At 36.1% G+C, this 11,656-nt stretch overlaps 1 protein-coding gene across 1 annotated transcript in view; it reads left to right on the forward strand.

Annotated features, from left to right (window-relative positions):
* The window catches only part of TFB2M (transcription factor B2, mitochondrial), a 10,687-nt gene extending 1,321 nt beyond the window's left edge, over positions 1-9,366 (forward strand). The window contains exons 2-8 of the mRNA XM_085300613.1: positions 542-667; positions 1,545-1,698; positions 2,059-2,207; positions 3,753-3,842; positions 5,706-5,768; positions 7,082-7,233; positions 8,630-9,366. Of these exons, the coding sequence (XP_085156739.1) occupies positions 542-667; positions 1,545-1,698; positions 2,059-2,207; positions 3,753-3,842; positions 5,706-5,768; positions 7,082-7,233; positions 8,630-8,816 (921 nt within the window). The 3' untranslated portion in view covers positions 8,817-9,366. The remainder of the gene's footprint in view (positions 1-541; positions 668-1,544; positions 1,699-2,058; positions 2,208-3,752; positions 3,843-5,705; positions 5,769-7,081; positions 7,234-8,629) is intronic.
* Positions 9,367-11,656: the final 2,290 nt, after the last annotated feature.

Genomic DNA, 11,656 nt, shown 5'->3' on the forward strand with positions numbered 1-11,656 from the left:
GCCGCTGGCGCTAACGGGCGGGGCGGAGGTGCCCGGTGCCTGCGGGGCTGCTGGCTGCGCCTGGCCGGCTTCCTTCCGGGATCGAGGTCTGGCGACCGGCAGGACCGGCCTGGGCTGTCGGCGGGGCGTTAAGGCAAAGGGGGTCTCGGGTCTGGTCATGCAGCGCTTTGGAGGAAGCGAGTTCGTGCTTGCTCTCGGTCTTGGGTCAGTAACTGCAGGCCCTGGCTGAACGAGTGTTCTCCAGCTGCGTAGAGTTTTCTTAAAATAACCAGAAATAATGCTGGTAAGATTTGAAAATACATTTCTATTGGCAGAACAAAAAACAGTGGAAATATGAAATACCTTTAATGTTTCTGCACATCAAAGCTGGATGCTGTGTTTATTTTGCTGAGTAATCTTAGGGAAGCTGTGTAAATCCTTTTATTTTTTTTCCTCTCTAATTTTTTTTGATATATGTTTGAACGAACACAACTTATTTCATTACTGAAAGCGGTATGCACCAAGTGTTGTATTGCAAAAACCACCAAATGAAATCACTTAGCAAAAAAAAAAAAAAAAAAATTTTCCCCCCCTTTCAGGTCCTGGAGTCTTGACCCGGACTTTACTCAATGCAGGTGTTAGAGTTGTTGCTCTAGAAAGTCACTCGGCTTTTCTTCCAAACTTACAGGTAGATTTTTAATTTGCTACCATGTTTCTAAAATTAGTCAAGGGGAAAATAAGAAATAAAATATTTTGACTGTTGAATTAAGGTGTTATTCTGATCATTGCTTGTAACATTTGAAGTAACATTTTAAGAAGGTAAGTAATATTTGATTTTGATTAGCACATTTAGCAAGAATCTTACTATTTTATAATCAATTGATTTGACATTGTGCGTATATTGGATTTTATAGTCTCGCTTTGAATAGATTCACTTATAAAGCCTAATATTCATCAAAATGATTGTGATACTGTATGTTTAAGCAAGATGTTTGAGTATAGCTTTCAGAAACGTATACAAATAGTTTGATTATTTTAATTATCTCACACTATTATTTAATTTATTGTCTAGCAATTGACTCGGAGTATTAAGACACTTACAAGTGTTACCCTTTCCTGTTCATCTTGGTGTCCTATGGATTCCAAGGTCATCATACATAGAGTCTTAGAAACTACATCAGAAAGACTGTGGCACTGTGGTTTGAAAAAGAGATCTGGAATTGAAGATGCTAACCTGATCTAAAATGTATATAAAGGAATTCTCTTTGCCCATGTGAAGAATTTCAGTTGTAAATTGTTAAGTCCTCAGCTGAATATAGTCTTCAACTGTTTTACAAAACATTCTTGCTTGCTTTAAAACTGTAGCTCTGTGACATAAAAATGTCAAAATGTCTTCCATCAGAGTAAGCTGCTTTTTGTGTGAGCTATGAGAAGTGACTCTGAGTTGACTCTTGTTGTCTGGATTCTGTTTTTAAGTAGTATTTGAACTCTTTGTTTGGGATGGATGTTTTGCAAGACAGCATACTGTATCCACATTTCTTTAATTGAAACTTTATTTCCTTCAGTCCTTAGAAAATAGCCTAGATGGACAATTAAAAGTAATTTATGGTGACTTCTTCAGACTAGATCCTTTGGTCACTGGACCAGTGAAACCACCTGCTGTTTGTTCTGAGAAACTTTTTGAATCTGTGGGTGTAGCACCAGTTCCTTGGAGAGCAGGTAAATGCATATATGGCCACACACATTAGTGTTATGTTTAAAGGTAGCTTGGGTATATGTTCTACTTAATACATATGCTGGGTTTATACAGATTATATGCTTGTTGCCTAAATTTCAGTTTTATTCAGGTAACTTAATAGCTTTAAAAAAAACCCTTGTGGTAATACGAAATCTCAGCTACTTGCATGCCTTTATTAAAGGTTAAGTCTAATGCATACTGGGCTTGGCTTTGAATAAAGTTTGTCTCAAATAAAATGACCTAACAGACTTTTAAAATTGTTTTCAACTTACACATTTGTATTAGGTTGTTCAGTCCATTCCGCAATATTTTAAAGATATTTTTACTCATTACTGATACAGATGTACCTGTGAAAATTTTTGGGATCTTACCGCAAAAAAAAGAAAGAAACCTGCTATGGAGGCTACTTTTTGCTCTTTATGAACGCACTTCCATATACAGATACGGAAGAGTAGAACTCAACATCTTTATAAGTGAAAAAGAGTACAAGGTATGTGCAAAAGATTTTACAGGTAGTCAAGAATTGCTTCATAGACTGTCAGAATTGTTACATAGTTAATGTTGTATCAGAAAAACAAAATCTTGTGCATTTCCTTCTCGTTTTGTTTAACTTTTTCTTTTAACTGTCCGAAACCGTTCTGTTGTCACCTAACCAAAAATCCTTTAAATTTCAAGGCTGTCATTGTGAAGGATGGGCAGACTGGTTGTTTCCTGTTCTAATTTCTGAGGTGCTTAAATTCTGTAATGTACTTTTGCAACAAAACTGTTTAGTAGTTGCAGGTAGTAGTCAATGAGAGAGGGAATTCAAATGGCTTTGTGAAGAGGATCAGCATTGCTAAGTAACATACTCAGTAAGATGCACTTGTCTCTTTGAGCTGATTTTTCATACAGTATTGAAGAAAATGAGGCAAAATATTAATGAATTACACATCTAAGTTCTGTACACTTGGCTGCAAATTAGCTTTCTGGGTTGTTTGTTCCCAAATTATTTTCTGTCCTAGGACTAGGACTAAAGTTCAGAGATTCCTTTTTTTTTTTTTTTTTTATTGTGAAATTGTGAGGTTTGTACAGAGCCACTAAACTTTGATTATTGGGGTATGGAAAGACTTCCACGTGTGCCTACACAATCTATAGTCTGTCCAACACAATGCTTTAAAAAAAGAAAAAGTATTCTTCTGGGTATTGACAGGCAGACACGCAGTTAAGTGGTATCTTTTTAATGGCCAGATTTTGAGCAGATAGAAGGCAGTCAGCCTATTCCTTCTAGGGCAGTCACTATGAGGCTTTTAGTTTTTTTACAAAGTTTCCTGGTTTTGCTGTGAGCTCTCTAAATATGTGTCAAATGTACTTAAGCAAAAACAATTGAAACCTCCTTCTAATGGGTACTATTGGTTCATTTCTTTTGGTTGATAGTATGGAATGGCTTTCTAAAACTATTGTGTGAAATTATGTACACGTGTTATGATTTACTCTGCCTTGTTTGAGAGTAGCCATGAGATTTTTGGGTTTTTTTTGCCCTGAATGTTGCCTGATCTGTAATATTGATCAGGATAATGACTGCAAGCTGCTTAGTGTTCACTGTGAACAGTGAACCTGATGCTATTTTAACAATCTTGGTTCACTGTGCTTGTATCTTACTGAGAATATTCTCTCATAAATGTAGAGGTATTCAAGAGCTGCTAACTCTGCCCACATTATTCTTGTACAAAACATGATGTCTGCTTCTCTTCTGTATGAAACTCTACTCCACCTTACGAGGGACCAGAAAGTGTAAGCTGGAAATTCCTACACAACTCAGTTATCGAAATAACTGCAGCAAAAAGTATTTAGACTGCTATAATATCTTCTGATCTTGTTCTCTGATGAGATGTAACAAGAGAGCACACGATGTGTATTTGAGGCCTGACGTAAATTTAACTTGGAATTTCAGACTTCACTGATTTTTTTTTTTACCACTTCTTATATGAATTTTGCTTACATAAAGAGCAGTCTTGGGTTTTGCAACAAAAAAGTTCTTCCTTTGCCATTTTGTCAGGTATTAACAGCAAAACCTGGAGATGTGAGGGCCTACCAAGCGCTTACTGTGCTTTGGCAAGTAGGATGTAAAATTGAGCTTCTGCACATGGTAAGTATTTTGTACCAGCTGACATGATTAATGCTATAAATGTGTTTATAGAAAACTAAACTGTTTTACTGTTAGAGACTACCTGGAAGCTAATTTGACAGCTAAATTAGCTGGCAAACTATTGAAAACCATTGCATATACAACTTAGCAGCAGCATTATTAATTACAATTATTTTTATTACAGGCCACTGTACTCAGAGGGTTTATTCTTAGAAGCTGGTAGATAAGGAAGTGATTTTAGGGCAACAGATGGGTCTTTTCCATCCTGCGAGGTGTTGTGTGAGACTCAGGCTCAGAAAGATTCTGCTCTTCCAATCTGTCATTGACTGCTCTTTGTACGTCCTCTGCATTTTGCCACCATGTATGCTTTCCCCTTCTTGAACAGTGTTCAGCAGAATTTTTTTTCAGTTAGTGCTTTTATATTAAAAAATAGGCCTGCCTGTCCTACTAGTTGGTATCTTACCTTCTCAAACAACCTTTCATTTGGTTTTAAGCAGTTTTTTGATTGTTTTTCCATCCCACACACATGGTTGTCAACTTCTGCTTGCTTTAAGTCTTACAGAATTGTATTCCTCTGTGTGCTGTTTTTCTAGGAATCTACTTTCATAGTTTAATGTTGTGCTAATCTAGAATTAAAAGTTTCACAAGGTATCAGCTTCCAACAAGCTTTTACCAACCTTGCATTTTCTACTAAGACAATATCCATAAACTTAGCCTGCATTTAATATTGGCACTATCATGCTTGGTATTTAAAACTTCATGTCATTGTAACAATGTGTGTCTACTTACTGACTTCCAGGGTCTGGAGGCTGCTTTTTTTTTTCTTTTTTTTTTAATTTTGCAGAGAAGGATGACTAAAGACATGGAATAGCTTATATATAAGGAATGATGAAATTTTCTAAGACTCTTTGGGAGCAAATTAGGTGCCTAAATATTAGAACTAGTCACATTTTGGATGTCCGTGGCTGTCCGAGACATGCATATGATGCAAGCAGATATGGCACAGGACTTACTTGAGACAAGTTGCCTTTGTTGGGCAACTGGAGGCCATGGTATCTGAAATTGTATCAGATTTGGTATCTAATTATTATCCGTGCAGTGGGGAAAGTAGTTCTGAAGGGCCAGAACTCTCACAAATCATGGAAATCAGAGAGCGAGCGAGTAGGGTTTAATTGTTCACTGTCTCCTCCAATGTAAGAAATTGCAGGCATCAAGTGAAACTTGGAAGAGGAAGGTCAAAACCAATGAAAGTGTAGTTAAGCAGTAGAACTCCTTGCCAGGTTTTTCTAGGTTCTGAAGATTTGTGTGGCTCACTGGACAAAGAAATTTATTGAGGGTTACTAAATATATAGAAACCAGGTGTGGCTCAGGACATTCCTAAGTATTACATAGTTGGAGACTAAGAAGATACTGAGAAACCATCGTATACCCTTGCCCAAGTTTTATGCTGTTTGCTATGTATCTGCTTTCAGCTACTGCTGGAGTTGGATTAGCAAGGTAGTGGGACTTTTGGTCAGACCCACTACAGAGGTGTTTCCTGTCAGTTTCCAGTTCTGGTTCAACTTCTGAACTTGAAACGTATAAGTAGCCTTGCTAATTTACTGTAATGTATGCAAATTATTTGATTATAAGTAGTACTTTGCTAAGTGTGTGTCTAAATAACATTCGATCTGGATTTTGTGTGCTTACTACTTGAAATTTTTACAATTTTTCCTATTTTTTTACTATTTTTTCCTATTTACACAAATTTAAAGTAAATTTTAAAACAGGAGTAAACTTCTAATTTGACATGATTGATGATAAATATTTTCCACATTCCAGCAAAGCACTTCAATTCTGTAATTTATTTGTTCTCTTCCATAGGAACCTTGGTCATCATTTTTAACTAATTTGAAAAGTGGAGGACTGAGGGTACCAAAGACCACGGTAAGATCATTATGTGGGCTTCCCTCCTTTTAAATCTGTAGCTAAACCACTTTTAATTAAATATAGGTTAAAATAACTTTATAAAAGTATTTGCAAATATATCTTCTGACTGTGAATAGTGTACTTTCTAAGAAATGTTCTTCTAATTAAAATACAAAGGCAATGTGTAGATGCACATGAAGTGAGGTGAGGAATTGCTGTTGAATAGGAACTGAAATAAATTATTGTCTTTTATTGTCTGTAAAGTAAAATAGAGAGAGAGAGAGAGATAAACAACAAAAGTGAATGTGAAGCGGTAAAGAATTACCAATAGGTTCGCATCTACTTGCTTGATCAAAACTGTTCTTACCACAATTAATAGTACCATGAGGATGTTGTTTTTGATAAAGCTAGTTGTTCGTATGTCCAGCATAGAACCACGTGCTAGCTAAGCGCTGAAAAGTGTGGGTCTCAGAGCTTAAATTTGAGATATGTAAAATACCATTTTTTCATCTAAAATTCTTTACTTTTCTCTTTTAGAGAAGTACTGTTATTCTTTTGTGTAGTAAAGGAGCATTTCTATTTCAGAACAATAATATAAAAGCGTATTTTTAGTTTTACCCTCCCCATAGAAACATGCTACAGTAGTGTATTGAATGTTATTTGAAATGCTGTTGTATAATGTGACTATCAGTGAATATAAGTGATGGTGTATGCCTTATACACTTAGTGTGTTGTTGTAATGCCATGTAGAGAGGCATCTCAGCTGGAGTGTGTTAAGCTGTATTGTAACCTCTTACAGCCTTAGGAGAAGTACATATAGGAGATCTGTTGGATGATATATCCATTGCTGCCAATACAAAAGTACCTAAAGACTCCATCCCTTCCAAACTTCATAAAAATCCTCAAGTTGCAGTACTGTCTTCAAGTGTTGCCCTCCAGTATTTCCATATTTATATACAAAAGGCAGGTAATTGAAATGACTTGATCTGAAACCTTGCCTAATGCAGGCCACAAAATCTCTTTTGAAAGTTCATGCATCAAGCCTGTGTTATCTGTTTGAACTAAGTTCTAATCTAAGAAAAAAGGAAGATATATCTGTTTTATTTCCTATGTATTTCCTATTTCCTTTCCTATTTGAAAAAAGATAAAAATATCTTAATTCTAGAATAAAATCTTATTAGCCTTTGCTTCCAATGAATTTTTTTGTTATGACTTCTCTTGTTAACGCTCTTTAGGAAATGTTGTGTGGCACAGATGAAGTGCTTGCTCTTGCCTCAAGAAAGATACTGCCTTAAAAATGACTTACTTGCAGTGACTTGTTTTTCTTTCAGTGGCTGCCAAATGACCATTTATGTTTGGTACGACTGACTCCCCAAAAAAATCTATTTACAGGAGGCATGGAGGCCGCAAATTCATCTACCTTTATTTTCATGGTGAAACAGTGTCTTGCTAAACCCAGGTCTAGACTTGTACATAGATTACGGTAAGTAAGGAAGAAATCTATTGCATATACTTTTTCTTCAGAGAAATATAGAAAAATACGAAAAATATGTTCTCAAAGCAGTATTTATTTGCAGTTTAAATACAGCTTGCTTATTGGGGTGAGGAGGAGGTTGTTTTTGTTTTGTTTTTAAATTCTAAGCATCTACATGTAAAACAAAGATTTCATTTTTCCAAACCCCAACTTATTATCTCTAGGAAATATTCCTGGCCTATATTCAGAAGTTTGGCAGGAAGATAGGGAAGTATTTACAGTATAAAGATGCAGTATTTGGCTGTATCTCTAATGGAAGTGATTGCACATATCTGCACAAAGCTTCTACTCAGCTTAAAGACGTACTAATCAAGTCACCAAGATTTTCCAGGTATACAAATTAAAAAGCTGGACCAGAGTTTCAGTTTGTAAGAAGCATCAAAGAAAGGCTAATGAAAATGACTGAAGGCTATGGAGTGAGGATGTCTTCAAATGGCTTGCTGTTATCTGATTCAAAAATTAGGCCTTAGACTTATTTACTAGTTATGCAGCTGTCTTTAACTACTCTTTAATATGACATGGGAGCTATTCACTTGGCTTTACCATCACTAGATTTCTGCTCAGATAAACAGGATGTGTTTGCACACTGTGAAGCATTGGCTTTAACTTGTTGAGGAAAATAATGATCATAGAATATTTCTCGTACGTTGGTAGTGGCTTATGGATGTTAATTTCCAGAATGGAAAAATCTCATATGCTAGCAAACTCCTGTAACTCATTTTGCAAAGACAAGGGCAAAGAGCCTTAATGGATTTCTTTTTTAAAGCTCAGTGCTGTACATAATCTCCATTCGCTCCTTCAGCCAGGAAGTGGAGCTAACCTAAAAGGCTTCTAATTTACATCCTCTGTGGTTAATGTGTATGCACATGCATGAGAGATCTAGTTTTCATTGTAGTGATGTGCCTGAGGAGACAGTGGATGAATATACGTATACAGAAGAAAATATGTGGGTAGTGTAAGTCACACTATCTCATGCTAGACTGAATCATCTTCTTGAAGATGACCTTGGCTTTAATTTCCCAGGCATTGAAATATCAATCCATTTATGCTGTAATGCCTGATACTGACTTGTGTGTGTGTGTTGGGGGGAGCGTCACCCTCCAGTGAGAGGTGTTAAGTGGTTTGCTATTGTTTTTGTCTGCTCAGAGTTTGTTTGATATTTACAAACCTTATTAGCAGAGGATTCCTCCCATTTGCAGTATGATTGAAAATAACTTATAGGCAGAAAATGTAAACTTCTTGAAGCTGCGAAAGAATGAAATGGACCTTCAAATACTGTTTCTTGTTCTTAATCTCTTTTTTCACAGAAAGAAATGCTTCATTATGACTTTGTTTTATGTTTCAGTTCATGGAGCCTGTACAATGCCCGCAAATTATTGAGAGAACTGGAGATTCCAGAAAATGCTGAAACAATTAAATTGTACCCGGAAGACTACAGACGTCTTTTTGAAGCTTTGCAAAACTCTAACGTGTTTACTGAAAGCTGGTTCCATGATGAAGTCATGGAAAGTATAAGAAATATAAACTTCTAAATCCAGAGCTGCTGATAGTCGGAAGATTGTCTTTGCTTCTGAAGTTTACTATGATAAGAAATAACTTTAAAAAAATTGGAGATACCATTAGCTAGATGATTTCCTGCCCAAACAGGAAGATAAATGTACCAAGAAACAAGAGCTTACACAGGATGCAATTACAGGACTTACAGTCATTTGACTACAATCCTATCCAGAGTGAACAAATTTTTGCATCTTCTCTGGGAGCATTTCAGCAAATGGCTGCTTTTGGATAAACCACTTAAACTGAACTTTTTGTTAACACTGCTGTGGATTTGCATTATTTGAAAAAACAAACCAAATACAATGATTTGTGTTTGTGCAGTTTGTATTTTAGTACTCAGTGATCTGAGTGCTCTTTCACAGATTCCCAAAATACATAGGTCTTTATAAACATTGAATCTGTTTTATCTTCTCCTGATCTAAATGCCTTGCAGTCTAAAATTAATATAATATTAATAAATCAAGGCAGTGGGTTAATAGACAAAGTAATGATAGCACAATAAAACATCCAAAGAGTTTTGTTTAACTAGAGATTTTGTCATGTCTCTGTTTGGGGAAACATTCATAGCTATCTTTTCTTTGGAAAAATCAAAATGACAAAACTAATTGAACTTTGGCCAGTCTCTTCTAATTTATCATATGCAAACACCTATATGTGCATAGGCTTTATCCTTAGGTCTGAAAACAAAGTCATCAGTCATTGTATTATATAAACTGTCTAAAAAAAAAAAAACACTTATTTGCAACTTTTGTCAGTTCATTGTGTATTACCTGTATATAAAACCTGATTTAAAAAACAGGTGCTATTAAAATTCTCTTGTTAGCCATAGTCTTCCATAACGTAACCTGTTCCTAGTTCCTCTTGCTCTCTTACCATGTAACTTTTCTGTTCTTTTCTGTCTGACAGTGCTAGCAGGTACTACTGGTTCTGTTTTCTATGCTATCTCCTATTGGAAGCAGTGTGGCCAAAAAGACACTTTTTTTTTTAAAGGGGAATATAAGTTAATAAAATATATTTTTGGTAAAGGCTCAGCTTTTTTTCAGACTTTGGAAAACAGCAGTGACCAAAACAATGCGAACAGAATTGTATTTCTTAAGCACAGCATGAAGTATGTTTGTGATGTTCATTCATTTCTGTCTTCCTCCTTCCATTCCTGCTACAGAAGAAAAATTCACTTGCAGCAGCTTCAGTTCACTGCCCAAGCTAGGCTGCTAGCCCTCACTGCAGTGTTAGAATCCCAGCTGTCTGCTTAAGCTGCTGCTAAGCTTTTGTAATGATAAAGCTATTAGAAAGACTGAGGTTTATGTCTCATTATGTCTCAGAATGTTATTTGTGCTTTGGTGTGTATCTTGCAGATTTGAAGGCTTTTTTGTGTGTTCAGAAGTCTCTACTTTAGCTAAGTTGCATAGCAAAATAACTATGAATGGCCAACTTGCTAATGCAGGAGCAGTTCCACCTCTTCTTCAAGCTCAATAGGCAATGACTTTTCCAATCTACCAGTTAGGCCAGAACACACTGGGGTTTTTTTTGTTTTTTTGGTTTTTTTTGGGGGGGGGGGGGGGGGGAGAGGGTCCTTGAATCAAATACCTTGCTTTTGTTGCAGCAAGATATCCTAACTCAACAGATTAGAAGTATTCAATGCATAAAATAAAAAAGACCACTATCTATATAAAGGTTCTTAACTGTGTTGCTAATAGCATTTAGAATATGAGCTGAAGAAATAAAGCTATTACTGTAATTTTTGATGCTGTTGGCAAGCAGTGTTTACTGAGCCACTGCAGAGACCCCTGATGGAGAAGAGTCTAAAAGTGAAAGGAATATTGTATGACTGGGGGCTTGAAATGTGAAGACTTACTGCTAGCCTGAACTCTGTCATTAGCTCACTGTTTGAATGTAAGCAATATGTTTAGTCCCACCTCACAAATGAGAAATGAGAATAATGCCTGCCATTAGAATAGTGGTTTTGGTATTCTAAGAGATGGAAAAAGGTGAAAAATACTGGCCTGCACAAATGAGTATGGCGGAGTAAAACTCAAGTATGTCCATAGATTTGGTTCAGTGATACCACACACTCAGTACTGTTGTCACAAGTTTACAACATTTGTAGGATTATGTTGAATACAAACTTTCACTGAAATTTTGAATTATATGAAAAGGCTTTTCTTTTTTTTTGTTGTGCTTACTGAACACTCTACTTACAGTGTTCCTTTCTTTAAGTGGTATGTTATTTTTTGGTTGATAACAATTTTTTTTTCAATGATTTGGTTGCAAGACCCCTTGACTAGCAATTTATAAGTGATATTTTCACTATAGGCTTTTTGAGACTTCTACACTTCTGATTTATTATCTTAATACTTCAGACTGCTTCTTTATATGGAGAGCTTAAGCAATGTGTTTGAGCTTTTCAGCACACATGATAGTGATGGATTTAATGTCTTTCATATTCTTCAGTGTGAAGATTTAATTTCTCAGAATTTATGTCTATAAAGTTAGTTCTAAACAGGGTTTTGTCACTTAGATTATAACCAACAATCTTGAGTAATTATGGAATAAGGACTTGTACATATAAATTCACAGTGGAGGGCATTCCAGCATTTTTCAGGCAGCGCTGAGTGTTGTATTCATCCTTTACTTAGTGGGTATGCTGTTGCTTGGTACACACTGATTGCCCTGTTACACTGTAAGGAGTGTATAAGTCCAGAAACTGATTAGTGGAAATACTAGAGGGTACAGACAGATGGTCGAGGATGAGTTGAACCCCAAATCTTTCATGAGCATTACTTTTTAGATCGTACGGGGAAAAGGTAGCTTTGTC

The sequence above is a fragment of the Rhea americana genome, unplaced genomic scaffold (genome assembly GCF_003343005.1).
Source record: "Rhea americana isolate MKP2758 unplaced genomic scaffold, rheAme1 scaffold_166, whole genome shotgun sequence".
Classification (NCBI taxonomy): domain Eukaryota; kingdom Metazoa; phylum Chordata; class Aves; order Rheiformes; family Rheidae; genus Rhea; species Rhea americana.